This window comes from Ambystoma mexicanum, chromosome 7p (assembly GCF_040938575.1).
Source record: "Ambystoma mexicanum isolate Mex_15411 chromosome 7p, UKY_AmexF1_1, whole genome shotgun sequence".
Lineage (NCBI taxonomy): Eukaryota > Metazoa > Chordata > Amphibia > Caudata > Ambystomatidae > Ambystoma > Ambystoma mexicanum.
Window position 1 is genome coordinate 160,340,504 of NC_090939.1, and position 20,063 is coordinate 160,360,566.

Here is a 20,063-nt window from a genome sequence, read left to right on the forward strand (position 1 = left end):
TGTGGTACATCGATGATGGAGATGAAGGGACCAGGAACCATATGCAACTTTCAATTTCTTGCCGCAGAGAGTGGGATCGGTGCAGCAAGGGCCACATTTAGGTCTCCCTCTTCAAAGTGTTGCATAAAAACTAAACCAGTGTTGACAAAAGAGTTTTTGCTTTGGTATATGCCCTCCAAAGATTTTATACGAAGAGTGAGGGATTGAGGGGTGGGGGGTACAAAGGAAAATGGGAAATGAGGGTGGTAATTAGTGAGGGAAAGAGTGGAGCTTTCACAGCATTGTCTGCAGATGTAATGACAGGCAGATGAAGGTTGCTGCAATGCACTCAGATGGTCAAGAAATCACCACTAAAACTTTCTTCACCGCAGTTCAGGAGATGTACAGACACCTGAATGCGAGCAACTGGATGCAGTACAAACTATTTGAAAATAGTGAAATATCTACCAGGACAACCAAGTTTCAAATCAAAATCCTGAGACAGCAAAGCCTGGTTGCAGCAGGGGCAGAATATCCAAAGTGACAGCTGTGAGTAGCTCCTTTGTGTAAAACGTCAAACTGACAGCCAAAACATGGTTTCTACTGGATCTAGGCGTAAAAAATGGGTTTTCATTATGGGATTCATCAGATGAAATAAAATCACCCCTTGACCTTTCTTCATAAACCTGCCGACAGGGTGCTGTTTTGCCAATGGCTGGCCTTGTCAACCACTGTAAATGTTTTTTTAAAAACATTTTGTTTTAAATCAAGTTCTGCTGTTTATGTGGAAAAAGTGTGACTGCAGCATCTCCTCTGGTAGTGTCTTTAGCACTTCTCAGTACATGTGTCCATAATGGAGTCTCCATGAGCCAGTGAGTGTTCTTTCTGAGGTCTGTCTATTTAGACACTCTGCCCCTCCCCATGTTGTATGCTTTTCCTTTCTTATCTGATATGTGACCCTACCAAATGCTCTAAAACTAGCTATTTCACATCATAGTTAAGTTGTATTCTCCTGTCTCGGAAATTGGTACCCTGATTACACTCTAAACATGCACAAACAGGGGTTTAGGTTTTACTAAGTCTTTTTTAGTTTTGGCTATTAGGTGGCTCTGAAAGTGCTACCTATAAAGCTGACACTAGTGACATTAAAATAAGAGCCTTAACATAAGCGCTTGAAGTAGGTGCTTTGAATATAGGTTTGTAATGCTTTTCAATGCGGGTGACCAATGAGTATGGATTTATGTGGTTTGACTATGTGTCCCACTCATTTCGCACCCATTGCTAAGTGAAATCTATAGGATTATCCTCCCATTTCCACCCATTGTCCCTCCAACCACACCTCCTTTTGCACTCTTTGGCAGAATTTCTACTGTGTGGGGAATTTGTCAGCCATTGATACTTCCAACATGGCGGTCGTAATAATGTTATTTAATTGTTATTTGACTTGATTGATGCTTTAAAATATATTTATTGGAGCTTTCAAATTATTATATTACACATTTTACAGTATTCATTTATTAAAAATAAACAAGGTAGTGTAATAGTATGTTTTGGTTTCAAATGGCACTGAAAACGTACATCTAGTGACTTGTGGGGGATTGGTCCAGTGTTTTTGATCTAAGGAGCACCCGATTGGCTGTGCAGTTAAGTGATGTGATTGGATGTTCAGTATGTGTTTGTTTGTACAAGTAAGCCATTTTGTTTCTGGTAAGCCATTTTCTTTCTACATTTCAAGAGAGCTGAAAGCTCTGTGTTTGCTTTTCTGAACAATTTGACAGAGTTAAAGCTGTGTTCTAGTTGTTTAAGTGCTATATTGTGTATGATATGGAAATGTACTTTATTTAAAATTGCCTGTTGTAAAGTAAGTAATGTATTTATATTGAATTTATTGTACCGTTTTTGTTTTTTCTTAAGCTCAAAAGCCCTAAATGTGTTTGTTTTATTAACTTTGCTAATCTGTGATATGAAGCTGCCACTGGCACATATTTGCAATATTAGTGTAATTGTTTGAATGTCGGCGGTGGTTTGGCTTTTTGATGCAGCCGCCGATTTAGAATTTATTTTATTAACGTTAGAAATGTGTGCCGGTGGCAGATTAATGTTGTTGGGATTCCTGATGCCGCCTCTGGCTCAGAGTTTCTTTTACTATCGTTCCAAATATTTCAACGTTCATGAAATGAATGAAGTGCTGGTAGCGCATTTTCTTTTCTTCTTGTTATTGGCGTGATTAGGTGTTTAAAAAACGTAAGCAATCGAATACAGTTGCTAACAATGAAAAGATTTACCTTGTAATTGCCAGATGTTTGTTAACGGTGCAGCTCCCATCACCATGTATTGTTTGTGTCCTGTTCTGTTCGGCTACGGCTCTATTGGTTAGCCAGGTTAAATGAACTTACCCCAAAATGCCGGGGGTCTGGGCTAAAGCCCGGTCTATCCAATGGTTGTTGTGCCACTGTACATGCATATTACTTTGTGCGTGCATTGGTACCCGAGTTTGTTGTCATCCTGCTTAATATGGAGACCTAACTTGCTTCAAGTGAAAATCGCATGAAAAGCAGATTGACGTTGAGCAGTGCTGCAGTGGGGGATGGGGTAGACGAAAGCTAGCTATTTGTGTTGTACTGCGGCATGGACCGGCGAAAGTTTTAGGGTTTGCCATAGACGTGTTAGTGGGTCGGTCACCCTTCTGCTGGCTTGTGGGTGTGAGATGGAGCACACGGAACAGTGGTCAGTGCAGTTTTTGGGGGCTTGAGTCAGTGGTAGCGATATGATACATTTGGGCTCTGCAATCACCATGGCATCTATGAATAAATGATGGCATGTTTCAGCCTGGGCGTTTGGAATGCTGGGGCTGAGACAGGTGCCAGCAGTGGTTGGGCCATGACGTGCTCTTTCAGGATGTGCAGAATAAGGTATTGGAACCGTACTGGGGTGGTACTGTGGGAATGTTTTCTGGTTTTGCATCAAAGTCCATTCCTATGACTGGCATAGTTGCGGAAAGGCAGCTGATGTGAGGTTGGTTCGAGTAATGGGTCAGCAAGGTAGGAAACAGTGGAAGGAGTTTGTGGTGATCACACATTGGGCCAATTACAGCAGGACTCCTGGAGTGGACTTTATCAGAGTTGTTTGAGCGCCATTTTTACTTTTGGCTCCATCAAACATTGCACTCCTAGTCTCAGTCAGTGTTTTTTCACTGCACTCTTTTGAGAACTAATAATTAATTGGAGGTGTAAATGCTATTTTGGTGTAACCAGGTTGGTTCTCAGCCCTATAAGCATTAGCACTATGTATCCTTCACTGAAGTCCTGATAAAGACGAGCATTGGCAAAGCCAGCAGTTTTGGCTAGTGTGTAAGTATTAGGCATGTGCCAGGCAGTGCTGTTAGATGCCCAGGTATTCACACCATTTTGCACCTTCTACCATTAAAGGGCAGCTAATACCGCCTCAGGTGTGCTCGACAAGTGCCTTCACCTTTATTTTTATGCGGTCAATAAAATGAATACTATTTAGTTGGATAACAGTAGCATTGGTTATTTCCAAGGCCATGCAGCTAGTGCTAATCACTGTGATGAAGTGAAGTTTAATTATTGTGTCTGGTAGCATATGCTGTATTATTGCTGAAGTTAGATGTATGAGCTTAAAAGAATGACCTGTATGGCCTCTTTTCCGTTATTGAATAAATAGTTGGAGAGCCAGAGTCCTCCCCAACAAAACAGGACGTTTGCCTTGGTTCAACCCTGAGACTTGTAGTCATCTGGTGTGATATACATGTGTTAACAAGGTCTCCCTTTGGCCACTTTATAAGCACTATATCTGTCCTTTTAAAAACATTTATTAAAAAGCCAACGGTTTTGGCTTGTGTATATGTATTAGGCATTTGTGGGGTAGTGCTATTACATAGCCATGTATTCACACCATGTTGTAACTATTGTATTGCATTCCCACCCGCTTCTGTCCCTCCCCACCTAAGACACATCTTTGAGCTAGCGTTATCAAGCCACACTATAAAACATTGTGCTTGTAGTCTCTAACAGTGTTTTTAAAGAGCAGTGTTTTGAGTTAGTTTACTAGTGTGATATAAATGTGTTAATGTCTGTTTTCAGCCACTTTATTTAGAGTCATTTTGTGTGCTGTTTTAGCTTGGATATATGTATTGGGCAATACATAATTTGCCATTTAAATGTGAAATAATCTTCTGTAATGGAAAAATATTACAAATCAATAAACCAAATGACTAAATCACAAACTGATCAACTAAATTACAAACTTCAATTTGAACAAAAAACACATTTTGTATAATAACTTCAAACTTTCATATCCAAAGTAATGTTTAGCATGTATATAATCTGGAATTGTACGATCAGACCGAGAAAAAAAAAAGGTCCGACCGTACAAAAAGACTGAAAAATGCTACCACCAAAGGTTCGAACACCAAAAGTTTGAACCTTTGGTGGTAGCATTGTAGGTAAGTATTAAAAAAAAAAAAAGAGACTGCAGGGGCGTCCCCCGCAGCACACCACAAAAAATAAAATAAAATAAATATTTATTTTTATTTAAACTGGGGCTGCAGAGGTGTCCCCAACAACACTGTACTCACTATACTGTGTGGTATAGTGAGTGTGGGTTGCAGGGGACACACCTGCAGCTCCCAAAAAAAAAACGACTAAAAATAAAAGGACCCTGCAGCGCCGGTTTCCGATCACGGAAGTGAAAGGGAACTGGCGCCGCAGGGAGACAGCGTGAAGGAAAGGTAAGTAGGGTGGGGTATGTAGGGGGTGTGGGTGGGGGTGGGGGAGTGTTGTGGGTGGCGGTGTGGGTTTGAAGATGCGTCTTCGCATGGGAAATGTGCGAACCTTTTGTGGTTTGCAACATTTCTCATGCAAACTTTTCCGTCGCAGACTTTTCCGCGACGGAAAAATCCCGCAGATCCATAAAATCTACATGTACATTTTATGAAACAAACGCATTAATTACTATTCTTTGAAATAAAAACAATAAATTCAAACTTTCATTGTCATCTTAATGTTTAGCATGAATACAACAACAATATATTGAAATTAGTTTTTCAACACACTAACGAACATCATTAATATTGTTCATAGTACTAAAAATAAATTGTCAAAACTATTGGCTATGCCAGTGCTTTTTTAATATATACTTGTCTTCCTCCTTCAGGTGACGTAGCGGCAGTAGAGGAAGTTGAAGCTCGCATTGGCACAAGTGCTGTCTTAAGCTGTGCGCTTCGTAAAAGCCTTGATGTTTTACAGATCACCTGGCAGAAAAATACAAGTGCCGGAATTACCAACTTGGCAACCTACAGCACGAATGAAGGAGTGAAAATAGTCAGCCCGCACAAAGACCACCTGACAATCAGCTTATTGTCCCTGAACAAGACTGCGATCACTTTGCCGAAAACCCGTGTCCAGGATGAAGGTTGCTACCATTGTCTCTTTAATGCCTATCCTTCTGGCTCAGTCAGGGGGACTACCTGCCTGCATCTCTATGGTAAGTACTCGGTATTGTAAAGCCCATCAGCACTTTGTTTTCATTAACTCTCCTTGGCCATTGTGCATGCGTGAAATGTATTCAATAACTCCCACAATTCTGACAGCAAAAGTACACGTTTTACAGAAAATGCTCTTTTTCTTCAACTCTTTCATAGAACATAATTGAAGATTGCACAAAACAAAAGTGGAGATGGTTGGTTGGAGTTTGGAGGACAAGTGGGCCCATGCGCTAACTTGTTGATAAATTAGTTGCTATAATAAGACCTGCAGCCTAACACATGGTTTGTCTGGGATCCAAAACTCCAAGGTTCCCAATGAATGAGTTAAGAGAGCGTTGGTTGGCAAACCTTGTTGATGGTGGTTGGTTTTAACCGTTGGTTATAGCCATATATTTCTTGATTCTTGGTTGTTAGAATAATGGAGCAACTCTTGATTTGTTGTCATCATTAAAGGTTGTAATGTTGTTACACAAGTAAACCAGGGGACCTAGCAGCATGTGCTAGGTACATGTGAAAGGGGAGCCAACACATGTTTCAACCGTAGTTTTTATCAAGACATGTGTAATGGTGGTGGTCCTGTTAAGGGGTTGTTTCGCCAGGTGAGAATATCACTGTTCTTGCTGGGCTGCAGGCTGGTTAGCCAGTCTGTAACGCTGGATGTGCGTTCCGTGGTTCGGTGTTCCATTATTCTAACAACCAAGAATCAAGAAATCTATGGTTATAACCAACAGTTAAAACCAGCCACCAGCACCTATGCTCAACAAGTTTGCCAACCAATCCTCACAAAATAAAAGTGGTGGGAGCGGTGGGATTAAACGTTTTTCTCGAACTTAAACTAATGTTATTAACTCAATGTCATTTTTCTGCAAGCTCAAACCTTCACTCCATACTAATGGCTGCCAGTTAGCTGTGGTTTTCACTTCAATTAAAAAAAATTAAATGTAAACACCACCACATTAAGCTGAATGAAGCACTTCACGTAAGCGCTTTGAATCACTTCTCTTGTGTATAGGTGCTTTACAAATAAACAATTACCAAGATTCTATATTTTTTTCTTGTAGCCTTCCATTCATTTCTGATAGTAATAGGTGGGTAACCGCCTAAAAGGTAGTGGTCGTTATTATCTGGAAAAATTACCCTTCCCAACTTATGGCTGGAGGAAATGCTAAGGGCCACAAGGCAGCACATTTACTTGCGATAAGGTCAACTCCCGAGGTCTGCATGGCCACTTTATCGTTGTAGCTAAAAGTCACGACAACTGATTTCCATTGTTTCCACAGGTAGGTCCTTTCTCCAAAAGCACAGCTGGCCTTCTAGTGAGGGGACCTCAGTGTACCCTGCTGATTTTCAAGAGTCCATGATTAAAGTCATTGCAGTGCACAGATAAATGAACACACCATATCATTATAGGCAAAAATCACGCAGGGACCTCAAACAATGCATGGGGGGAAATAAGCCTCCAGTATCCCATCTGCCCTAGTTATGTCTGTAGTTCTGTTTGCACCATTCGTTGCATACAAAAATCAAGGGCAGAATTGGGACTTTGTCCAGATAAAGGTCTCGGTGGGCCAACGAGAGGCTCTGCCCATCTCCACAGTCCAGCCATTTGCATGTATCCACGCACTGCATACACCATTAAAAATAAACAAATATTATGGAGGACAGTGGATAGAAAATTCCTTTCACAATTATATATAATGCAATGCCGTTCATGGAAGGAATGCCTTTCATGGAAGGAAATGAAGTCTGTGCACAGGATGGCATGCACTTCTTGTTGGACAGTAGTTCCCTTTACTGGCTGCAGAATGTTAATGGTCATTTTACAATATACAAGGGCACAGAGGAGCTGCACATCCATATCAAGAGCTCTTTACACGTGGGACACTGCTGTAAAGGAAAGCAATGCATTGGTAATGTGATGAACCTGATGGGGCTCTTCACTTTGTACTTATCTGTGCCCTGTGTCAAAATAGTTCCCAAATACCTCCTCCAGCTCAGCTCCAACCTTTGCCTATTATTGATGTGCCCTTTTCCCAGATAGGTATGGACATAGTTGGGCTCCTTGAGCCATCTAAATTGGTAAATCGTTAATCTTGGTAATTCGAGATTATGCTACTCGACACCCAAAGGCTTTCCCATTATGTAACAATACGTCCCAACAGATCTTGATTCATGTAGTCCCATATATTTTGGTGAGTTGGTTTTTCGAAGGAGATCCTAACAGACCAAGGGACTACCTTTATGAGTCTGTTAATGGCAGAGGTGAAGGAGATCCTACACATTAAAACTCTTCGGACCTCTGGCTAACATCCGCAAACCGATGGATTAGTGAAAGTTTAAGCAAAACCCCTAAAAATGATTTCAAAAATTGGTGGAGGCTGACTGCAAAATTGGTATATTATGATACCCTGGGCGCTTTATGCCGACCACAATCCTCAACTCGATTTTCACCATTTGAGTTACTGGGAGCCACAGGAGTCCCTTGACATGCTAAGGTTGACCTGGGAGGAGAAGGAGGAAGCCCTTTTACCTCTCTCCCAAACAGCCCAGCGATTTAAACACATGAGTACGGTGATGGCGTGTTCAAGCCCATATATCTAAAGCCCAAGAAAACCAAAAGACCTCTTATGATAAAAAAGGCTTTACTCAGGTCTTTTTCTATTGGCAGAAAGTTCTTGTTCTCCTGCCAACATCTGAGAATAAGACTTTGTCTAAATGGCATTGACCCTATGAGGTGATTGAACAAACCGGGCCATACAACTATCAAATATCCCAACAAGATAGGCGAATCAAGACCCATATCTGTCATATAAACGTCCTCCGGGATTGGAGAGGATCCCATAGAAACCACAACAGTGATAATGACTAGTCTCTTAGCAGAGGAGTTAGATAAAAACACTTTGGTTCCTTCCCATCCTCCACAGACACATAAACAGGATCTACAAGACTTATTGGAACAGTTTCCAGATGTCTTTTAAAAAATGAACCAGGCAAAGTAAGTGGTTTTTCACTACATTTGCACACCCCCAGGGAAGGATGTCCATTTAAAACCATACCAGATCCCTGAAGCAAGACATGTGATAGTCTTACAGGAAGTAGAGAAGATGTTAAACTCTGATATTATTGAACCATCCCAGAGTGCTTGGTCCTCTCCAATAGTACTCGTTGCCCAGCCAATCAGTCGTGGAGGTTCTGTGTTGTTTTCAGAAAGGTGAACACAATGTCCCAATTCGACAGTTATCCTGTGCCAAGGACAATCTGATTGATTGATTGATTGATTGAGAGCCACAGTTTTCCTCTCCACGGTTTATCTGACAAAAGGTTACTGGCAAGTACCCGTTAATCCAGAGGACAGGGAGAAAACAGCCTTTTCCACCCCTATTGTACTATTCCATTTCAACATGTTGCCTTTTGGTCTTCACGGGACACTAGCCACATTTCAAAGGTTAATGGACCAAGTCCTTTGACCATAGTCCTCTTTCTGTGGGGCTATATCGATGAGATAATCATTCATAGTAGGATGTGGAAAGAACTTATGCACCATTTCTATTTAGTCATCAGATACCGAAGGAAATCTGACCTGGCACAGTCGGCAGTCAAATACCTCGGTTTCTTTTAGAGATGACAAAGCGGGACGCAAGGCTGATTAGCTTCACTCTGGTGAGAGAGGCTGGATCGACGCACAGACAACCACAAGTCGTAGAGACATGCCACCTGAAGTGGAAAGAGAAAGCTCAAGCTGAGCAGAACCTGAGTGGGGTCGGAGATGCCAAGGAGAGCTGTCCTAAAGCCAGTGAGCCCACAGTGGAAGGTTGGGGCCCTGGGAGGAAGCAGGAGCGGGCATTCCTGGTCCCTAACTGGAACAGGAGGCAAACTCCCTATGGCTTACAACACAAACTGAGTTTCAAAATTCCCTGTATTTGTGGAGATACAAATAACAATAATGATAAGAAAACGGGTGGAGGGAGCAGATACCCTCCAACATTGAAGTAAATGGACATATGAGAGAACCTGGCAGGAGAGTATACCAGGTGTTTTGTGAGTCAGAGAATCCGAAGGAAGATTCATGTCCTTAGGATCTTGAATAGCATTTGTGGTATTTTGAACAAGAATCGCATGCCATTAGGATTTTTTTACTGCATTGAATGTGTAAAAGACATGGGGAAGGAATTTGTTGCCCCTGATGCGAGTTGTAATGCCAAGAGAGGAGGGGTTGTCCTCTTGGGCTACAAAGAACTTGGTTATTCTTTTGAACCTTTATTTTGCTGGAGAGAAACCTGGGGAAGGGAGTCATTCCCTGGCATTGTGTACATTATGCATTTCGAACATATGTTGGAGTTATACCTTTTTGTTGCACTTGGACATTTGTGCACTTCTCAAGCCAAATACAAAACCCTTAGCACCTTAGAGTTACTTTTAGAATGAGAGGACTAGGATAGGATTTTGGACTCTGGACAATTTTGCTTTGGACATCTTGACACAGGACAGGCCCTTAGTTTTTGGTTGAGGTAGGGAAATGCCTCCTAGATTAGGGACAGTGAGGCATTTTCCAACCCCTTTATCATTTAAATAAAAGTTTATAGCAACCACCATGAGTCCTTTGTGCCTTTGTTTCATTCTTGGTTTCTCACAGTAGCCTCTGTAGAAAGACCCTGCTGCTAAAATAAACATGGTGCTCATTAACACTAGACGGTTCACAGCAAAGACCCGGAAGAGGGTCTTCCCGGGCACCAGCTTTTAACGCCTCTAATGCTCAGCTGCTCTTCACCCACATGTGTGCAAGATTCCTCTGGTCAGCACATGGCTTCATGATTATGGCCCAAATAAACTTTACTCGCATGGAGGGGGTGCAACAAGGCTCATTATGTGCATGATAACCCCTACCACAGAAAGTTATGTCATCACAGATCTGCTGATCATGCAACGTTTCACCATACTACACAGTGCACACATCTTGGTGAAAGCACATAGAAATGATTGTATGGTTCCTGCTAAACTAACAAATTGATCACATGAAGATTGACACACAACCAATCATATCCTATAGGCATTCGGTTGATACACACATCATTTTTAACTGCCCATAAATATGCCCCAACAAAATACTCTTTATGGTGCTATAGGATGAATAGTCCATGCATGGTCTGCTCCCTGATCAACACACATCTCACCTGTTCTCAGAGCATTCAGATAAGCATGAGCAAACTCCCAAAGCATGGCCCTAATGTATAACAAAGCAGCAAGTGAAAAAAGCATGGCATAAGCAATGACTCTCAAGAGGGGTGGGGGTGGAGGGACAATTCTCCCTCTGCTACCTTACCCTCCTCTTAACGGATGACTCTGGATACCTAAACGGACTTTGGCTAATGGCCCCACTACGGGAGTATATCACCCATAGGCTGCAGCAGTACAATGTGGCACACAGCGTACACCAAATACCATTGAGAGGGTGTGCTCAAAAAGTGCTTTAAATGCCTATGCAACTCTGGATGCTGAAGGTGTGCCTTATTGTGACCACATGCTGCAAAACATTGCCATTGGGTGCTATGTGCACATCCCGATAAGAAAGAGGATGGCGAGCCCTATGATGGTGCTGATGGACACAGTGGACTGTGTCATGGCCAACAGATCAAATGACAACCCAAGACTGGTAAAATGGGCTACCCAAGTTTTAGTTTACAACTCAACGAAGCCAAGGGCTCGTGTTCTTAGACCTGTCCTTTTTGCCATCATGCTTTTTGTAGTCTTCCTGTCCTCTCAGGCTTCAAACCCCCAAATAAGGGCTTGTACTTTCACTGGGCCTAGCCTTGGATTCCCGGTCATTGCTCTGTGTGATTGGAACGGGTTGAAACTGGGATTGGCACTGTCTAGTCCCAATCTACATTTCTCCCGGGGTTTGTCTGTAGCTAGGTAGAGTCGGGTAACTGACGGGCCATGATTGGGAAACTGCTAGCTGTTTGAATGGATCAGATGCTTCCCGTTGGTGGGTTGGGAAAGCCCTAAGCTTGGAGTTTGGAAAAGGGATGAGAGTGTAGAGCCGTTCTGGAGGTCACCCACTGGAGCCAAGTTCGTAGAGAGAAGACATTGCCCAGAAGGCCCAAAAGACTTAAGCTAAAAAAAAGATTCCAGCGGGAATCCTCTTCATCTCCAGCGACCAGGTAATACCTTTGTATGTGCCTGCAACCTCTAAATGGGTGGGCCGCATCAGTCTCCTGCCTTGTAATGCTGTACTGCCAGTAGTGGACCTGGTGTCTATGGATCCTCCTCAGAAGAAGCGTCATTGCTACAGCAGTCGCCCTCTTGAGTTGGAACGTGAGACTTTCCAGATCTTAAACTTGTGGCCCAGGAACCATGTTGAGTGCAACATTTGCTCTCTATTTTTGAAGAGGGGCCTGTCTTAAGCGTGTGTTTCACTGCTGCCAAAGTCTGAGCCTGCTGAGGCTTCTTCGCTGATTCTCTGGGCCAGCTATTTTGAGAGGGTCATGCTTAACATGGGAGTAGCAGTGGTCATCGTCCAAGGGCTTCTATTCTGTCCATTTGAGGCACCTCTGAAACTGCATCTGCTTCCGTTCCCCAGAACCGCTGCTAGTTTGACCGAAACTAGAGCCTACATCAACCACTGTCCCTGCAACGCCTGGACCACCTGCAACAGGATCATGGCGTGAGTCGTCAGCCGCAGTGATTCTTCCTTACCCTGGGGGATGTCTTTTTTTATAATCATGAGTTCACATACCAAGTGTTTGTATACATATTGTTTCCCCCTCCACCTCATCCCACCAGGATTGCATGGGCATAAAGTCGATCCCCAAAGTCTACCCTTACCTGACTGTGGGCTTCGGATGTATGCACTAGGCTTCCTCCCTGGGGACCTCTCGGTGTGTAGGAAGTTAGTTGTAAGGCAGGTTATTTCAAATCGAAGTAACTACCTTTTCCCTACCCACTTCGCTTGAAACATTTCTGCTACCACTTTACGTGTTTGCTTGTACAGTGTGTAAGTGTGGAGTGCTGTGCGTCCCCCTTTGTGACTTCCTGCTGTGTATATACGTGTAAACATCTATGTAGTGTAAAGTATTAATATTTGTATGCATTTGTGTGGCTCTTTACTTATTTGCTATCTCAGAGTGTTATTAGTACCTATGTAACAAATCTCAATCTCTTACGTTTGCCTGATGTCCCAGCCTGTGCTACCCAGAGGGTTGGTAAGATCAAGTGTGGAATGCCCTTGCTCATTCACTAGGTTGGCCTCTCAAACCCCACACCAGTGGTAGATCTGGAAATCCCCCCTAATAGGTGTGACAAAGTCTGATCCATGTGTTTATAACGACAACAAAAATAACTACATATTTTTTCAGTGACACTTTAATATTGAAAAAAGTCAAATTTGTTTTCTCTCCCTAAACCCACCGTTTCTACAGCTTTTTTAACCCCCCAACTAGCCCTATCCCTTTTAATCCCTTATCCCTCCCCATATTAACTTTTACTTAAATATTCTACTTTTTTGTCATTATTCAGGTGTCGCTGAAAAAGTTTGTTGTTAGATATTTTTCATTATTAACACTGCATACCAACAAAGTCTACTATCTGGTTCTTGGGAGCTGTAGTGGGGTGAACAAGGGGGACTGGTGTCTCTCTAAAGTAGCATGTGATCGCCCTGGATGGGTGTTAGGACAGTTTCTCTCAAGTCACTAAGGGCTTAGTAAAACCATTCAACTGAGACCGTACAAGACTCCACTCTTGGCTGTACCACCTGAGTATATGGTAGTGTAGGCAAAGCAGCCAGGCTTATTTTAAGCGGAAGAGAGGGCTGTAGAGACGTACATAGAACCTATAGTACACCAAGGATTCAATAGAAACGCGGACAACCAGACATATTATACAAAATAAATGTGTATTTTAAATACAAGTAGGCCAAGTTAAGTCTTGGTAAGTACTGGTCATAGCATCAAACACTTTTATAAGAGCTCACCACAATGCTTGAAGGTACACAGGCCAAAGCATAAGACCTTATTTGTAATACCCAACACTAGTTCTAGGGAAGTCAAATCAATAGTTACTTTTAGATTACTTTCAGTAATACAAGGGTAGTAGACCATAGCAGTTGTACAATGACGCTCAGCAAGAAATCACCTAGTAAACCAACTGAACAATATACTTTTCTGAATAGCGCTTTCGAGCTTTGCCTGCTCCCTGTGGCAGTCCCATCCTGCCTGCGGACTCTCTCTCTCTCTTTCCCTCTCTCTTCCCTTCCGCAGTGGCTCCCCACTCGCGGTCTTTTTCTCTCTCTCTCTCTCTGAGTTCTGGCTCGCTTTTCTTTTGTGTTTTCTGCATCTCTCCGACTTGCTGCTTTGCCTTCTTCTTGGGCTCTCCCTGCTCCCTGAACTCGTCGGGTGTTTACATTCTTCTGTGTTGCGCCTGGTTCTCTTCCCCGTGGGCTCCTTATCCTTGTGCCTATCCTTCCTTAGGCTGGTATTCTTCGCCTTGGGAGTATCTGTTTTCCCACGGTCTCTTTGGGGATGTTCGCCCATTACTTTCTGGACCAATCTACCTTTCTTAGAAGACAATCCTCTCATTGCTTCTGACCAGACCTGGACCTGAGGGTCTTATCAGGGACTCAACTGCAAGAAAGTATTACATTATCTTACCTGCCATCATACTTGGATCTTGGAACAACTAAGTTTTTTTGTTGCCATGAGGCTTTTTCCCCTGAATTTTGGCTGCCCTGGAAGCAAGGTCACTGGCCTGCTGACACTTCGGGGCCACAGTGGCTTCCTTCCGTGGCAGGCCTTATCTTCATTAAAAAAAGGAGTATCCGACAAGGGGAAGGAAGAAGATTCCATCTCCGGAGCCAAGCTCTTCAGGTGAGGAGGACGAGGGGGACTTTGAGACCGAGTCTATCGACTCGGAGGAAGATCTCTCTGACAGCAAGACCCAATTGGGGACACTCGTACATTTATATCCTAACAGATATAGTACAGTGGAGCCAACTGCATTACTTTTGGGAAGAGGGGGACCCGATTCACAGGTGAGTAAGAATGGCGAGACAGTTTCTAAGGATAGTAAGACTTTGAGTACACTCATTCAGAAGGGCACACAGCTATTCCAGGTAGGTAAAACCTATATATACTTTTTAGAATGGCAAAACATATCGAAGTTATTACTTAACTTTACATATACTTGTACAAGTGGCATAACACTTTCAAGGAATGTACTTTGTAACTTTCACTCTGAGTTACAATTACGAACTAACTCCTTTAAGTAAACGTTTCAACACTTCACTTTTCAAGGCAGAACCCTTTATGTATCCAGCCATTCCAATTCTATTACATGAGTTGTCTCAGAAACAGAAGAGGGACCTTAGTGGTCTAGGAGCCCGTTGTAGGCAGGGTGAGATGGGGCTCAGTTACAGGAAAAGTCAAAGTTCCTGGGGAAGACTGAAATTGAGATACTTATTTGTTTGAACAAAGTTAGTTGAGGGTCCACTGACTTCAGAGAGGACACCCTAGGAGGATTCCAGCAGGGTCCTGGGTGCACTGGACAAGAAGATTCCCAATCACAGGAAACACCCCAAAGCTACACAAGAATCACAAGAGACTTAAGGTAAGCAATACACAAGCAAACACAGTACCTCCGCACAGAAAAAGAATTTGCAGCAGCAGGACTTCAGGATCTGCAGCCAAAAACCCAGGTGCTGAATTCCTTATTGTGAAGACACGAGACCAGACCCTGTATGGCCCTTTTCAGCAGGGATCAATGCAGAAGACTCCAGGTAAGAGTTTCTTTGTACCTGGATGCAGTTGTATGGTTTTTGCACCCTTTTCAGGAGCCAGAAGAAGACTGGATAACACTGGTTGGATTCTTGTCATTTGCAAGGTTCAGCACTCGGTGAGGGGACTTTCCAGACTCGATTCATGTCTCTGGAGGTCCAGCCAGATACCCACAAAGTTTCAGCAGGATTCGGAATTCGGAAGACCGTGCATCGCACAATGGCTCGAGGTCCCAAGGGTATTGGGGTATTGCAGCCTTGCAAGGTTACAGCACGACGTGAGATGGCTCAAAATGCAGGTCTTCTCAAGTCTAGTGGGTCTCAACACGCTCTAGGTTGAGGTCGTCGTTTTTGGAGTCCACAAGTCGATTGGAAGGAAGGGTAACAGCAGGCTGCGTTTACACAGCAGGCTCTCAGTATGCTGAAAATCATCTCATCCGCAATTTCTTAATGATCCTCTTCAGTTTTGGTTCCAGTGGTTGACTACTTCTTCAGCTTCCAGGATCTGACTTTTATGCAGGAACCCAGCCAATCAAACAGCCATGCAACATTCAAACTTGGGTGGTTGGTAGTCCTTTAAAGACAGCGAGCCTCCCAGTTTGCACTGCATTTTCGCAGTCAGACTGGAAGACAACGGGCTGCAGAGTTGTGGACTCCTGCCTTGCTTCCTGCCTTCACAAACGCCTGGAGCCTGAGCGGCCTGACCAAGGTCTCCTGCCCAAGACAAAATTGATAAAAAGTATTTTCCCACTCTGGATGTTAGGAGAAGGAACAAGAAAGTAGAAGGAACACTAAAATGGTGAAAAAAGACTGGGCCATTTTGGTAAAATGAGCACCCATTGGTGCCTTTACCGCGGTCTGTGGGAACAGCGTGCGGTAAAGGTGCACTGAATTAATAAAAAGGATCACTGCCACCAGCCATTAAAGGTAAGTTTTTCCTTGTAACATAAATGTTACGTTCAGAATGAGAAAGGGGATACTCAGAATCTCCCAAGCACGCCACATAAGGTGGGGGGGGGGGCGTTTGCTGGTCTCACCTAATAAAATGTAAAAGGGATCCAATGATACTTTCTACCCTTGGGAACTGTAGTTCTCTCAGGGTTAGTCAGAGATATTTAAAAGGGGAGCCCCCAGGGCAACCCAGCAACAATAGACCGTATGTGCCCAAATTTGTCAGAGGATCACATTTAAAAAAGACACTATACTATGGAGAGTCTTCAAAATGACACCCATAAAAAGAGTAAAAGGTGCTGGGAGTGTGAAAAACGGTTCCCACTCACTGAGGTATAAGGAAAAGTAATCCATCAGTTAAGCAAAAAGTTCTGGGGTTGACATAGGTCAGGAAGATGGTATGGGGGAGATCCCCTGTGCGCCCCGGCTTAGCCCCCATCATATGGCAGGAGACACTCACAGAGAAGGCTACCACAATGTTCATGTTTTGAGACACTTCAGAGGCACCTTCGCTCCAGGGTTAGTGGGGTATCCCGTGGTTTTTCCAACCGGAATTACTTTGATGCAATTTACTTCAAAGTAATTACTTCGACAACACTTTGAGTAATATAGGGGGTTGTGGATTAAAAGGGGTGGAGGGGTATGGGGTAGGTGTACTAGTGTCGGGAAAAAGGGGGCTAGAGGCGGGACCCTGCCAAATAAAAAAAAAAAAGATAATTTGAAGTTATTTTTCGAAGTAATTGCTGTCGGCACAATCACATGGAACCCTCAGCAGACCCCATGGCCTCTCCCCTTTCCCTCACCCACCAGCAGAGCTCATGGAGGCATTAGGAATTTTCAAAACACTCCCATGTGGCTTGGAGAGCGAGCCAGTGCACAATTGTGGACTGCTCTGACAATGACGACCGCTCAAGGGAATGCGGAGGACATTACACCACTTACTCTACAGTTAGTAGTGTTTTCAAATACTGGATAATAGAGCTCTGTGGCTTGATGCAGACCACAGCAAAGACGTGCAAGAAATCCAAGATGGCGGAACAGCCATTTAAACACTTGGCCCAACCCTCTCCCCCGTTTCAATAGTGAGCACAGGTGGACCAGTTGACCCTCAGCCAAACCCTGTTCCTGGCCAGTTTATGTTCTGACCCTCAGAGGGAGTCGAGCCAAGAAGGAGGCTTTACAGGGATATATAAGGTCAGTCAGCGGGAGTGTTTGGAGATGGTTGTGGCAGGCAGAGGATTGCAGAGGAGCGAGAGGTGGTGCATTTATGGGACAAACTACAAACACCCGCAACACTAAATGCACCAGATGTAATGAGGAAGCATGTGCTTATTGCCACATCCATGTTTGAGATATATGTCAAGAATCACTAAGAATATTTACTCCACGTAGCGGAAGAATAAGAGGTCCACGTTCATGTTCTGCACAGGAAGCTCCAACACATTGACTGGACCATGGTCCGCATTGAGTGGCCTGACAACTTCGCCATTCTCGGTCATGCTCTCCCAGTTTTAATCATCTGCATTTATGTAGGTGTTTATTATGTGCATGCCTGTTATATTCTGGCCACTTTAATTCAGACAGATTGGTTACCAATAAAACTATTTTAAAATTGATGGCGATTAAAGTTCTTCCAAAACAGGTATTTGTGGTTCTTTTGGTCCAAAGGTTTTATGAGACTGTCATTTTCATCAAATTTTTATATATTCATAGCATATATATCAAGTGAACGGAAAAAGAAGTAACTTGTATAGTGGCAACAGTGAATACCCTTCTCCAAACAGGAGGGCTCTTTAAGATGGAAGGAAATATCTTGTATGCCATATTTTCATGAATCCGGTCCAGGAAATACATGGGGTACACCTGCCTTTCCTTACGATTGACACTCGCTTACTGTATATCATGGTCTGCAGCCTGAGGTTCTCGCGGTGTTTTGGACTTTGACCTTCATGATCCCTTAACATTAACTATAATGGGTAGGTAAGGCTAATGGTATTTGTAGTCTGAAACAACTGAAGAGCCAAAGGCTGCAGAGCACTGCTGCTGGTAACATGTATTAAACAAATGTAGACTTCCACTCCTGGAATGACTCAGCAGACATCAATCACCTGACGACCTACCCCCCCTCCCCCCCACAAGGAGGCTGCTGGCTTCGGCCTAAGAGCAACACCACACCTAGCAAAATGTATGTAATACACATGCATCCATATCCATGAGCTTTACAATTTCCAAAGAATATTTATTGAGGTGGTGAAGACCTGTCCGGTTCAGGTATCGGAGAACGCTGTACATTAATTTTCACTACAATAAGGCCTACAAATAGCACTGTTTTATCTTGTGTACAGGCAATGCATTTGGAAATTATACTATTTTTACTATAGTTATACTACATTATGGATGTGTTCGTTATGACTGTAGCCTGGCACCCGCAGGGGTCTGCAGCCTACGTCTCCAGATGTTTTGGACTACCACTACAATGCTCCCAATCTATTGACTATGCTGATTAAGACTGATGGGAATGGTAGTCCGTAACGTCTGGAGAGCCAAAGGTTGCAGACCACTTCTCTAATGGGTACATCTCAAGTCCAGACAACGCGTTTTGGCACCCCAAATATCCTGTTGGTTTAAAATTATTTGCCATATATTTTGGCAAGGGTGTCGATCAGCAAAATGAGCCGAGATACGTTGAAGAGTCTATTTGGGCTTCTTTTTTTCTAAACTGGGACAGTAGAGCAAGGGCTCCAGAAACATCAGGTGATCTCACTAGAAGGCCATAAGGGCAACTGCTGGTTCTGGAAGCAAGACCGGGCAGAGCAACAGAGGTTCGATTCCCGGATCCGTGCTTAGAAACCGAACTCGGGTACATAATAAATAAAAACAGTAAAATAAATAAAAAATAAGTATGATATTTTGGAACAGACCTGGCCTTCCAAGCAAAATTTGCAGTCTAGATTGGCTGAAATGTATTCGGGACCACAATATTAGGTCTAAAAGACTTGGACAGTAGAACCAATGCGTATTCACAGTTTCAGCGCCACATCCAGGAAGTAAAGGGTCTGTGGGATTGGCCCATTTCGTATTCAGTCTTTCCAGGTACCTGAGGAGAAGCTGTTTAGTAAGAGGATGAGTAGTAATGTAAAACGTAAGCCCTCCGACGAATTTGCCAAACGAAATTACCGTTACCGCCATTTGGTCCGGCGGATTCACCAACAGATCACAAGTGGTGGTAGGTAGAGTTAGTCCCCGTTATTTTAGAGTCCATAAGACTCCATGGGGATTTCTGCAGAATTACCACTGGCGGTAATTGTGTGGATTTTTTGGCAGAGAGTTGCCTTCAGCATGATGCTAGGGGTAAATTCTCCACTCCAAGATCAAACTCTGAACATGGCAGAGTGGTAAAAAGTGGTGGTAATTCCGTTAGTGCCGCTTTTTTACCTCTCCGCCATACTGTTAGTGAGGGCCATAGTCGGCACCTTGGTATGGATTGGCTTTGGTAAGTAATGTGTGATATTTAATGAGATCTGGTTCAATATTTTGATTGTATTTAGGCTAAATGTTTACATTGTATGGATTATTTCGTGATTTTAGATGTAAACCTATTTGTAACTTGATTGAGATTTTTGGAAAAATATTTGATATGTTCCGAATACCCTATATATAAAGCATGAGATACATTAGTCATTGAAAGAAAACGAGTGGCTCGGTAGGAATAGTAATGGAATTCCTTGAGAAATTCTCTTGAGGTTACTGCTATTGTCTTTGTCACATTACTCTGGAACCATATGGATTTGTGCACACCCTGAATTGGCATGCATGTTAAAAGCAGTAGACTCTCAGTTCCAAGCGCTATAACGGAGGGCAGGA

The 20,063-nt window shown here is 43.3% G+C and overlaps 1 protein-coding gene across 8 annotated transcripts in view; it reads left to right on the forward strand.

Annotated features, from left to right (window-relative positions):
- LOC138525778 (OX-2 membrane glycoprotein-like) overlaps positions 1-20,063 on the forward strand; it is a 313,688-nt gene that overhangs the window by 213,076 nt on the left and 80,549 nt on the right. For all 8 annotated transcript variants that reach the window (XR_011283426.1, XM_069635982.1, XM_069635981.1 and 5 more), the window contains one exon: positions 5,155-5,484. Coding sequence is in view for 7 of the 8 variants with exons in the window: in XM_069635982.1 (XP_069492083.1) it covers positions 5,155-5,484 (330 nt within the window). In the remaining variant the exon portion in view is untranslated. The remainder of the gene's footprint in view (positions 1-5,154; positions 5,485-20,063) is intronic.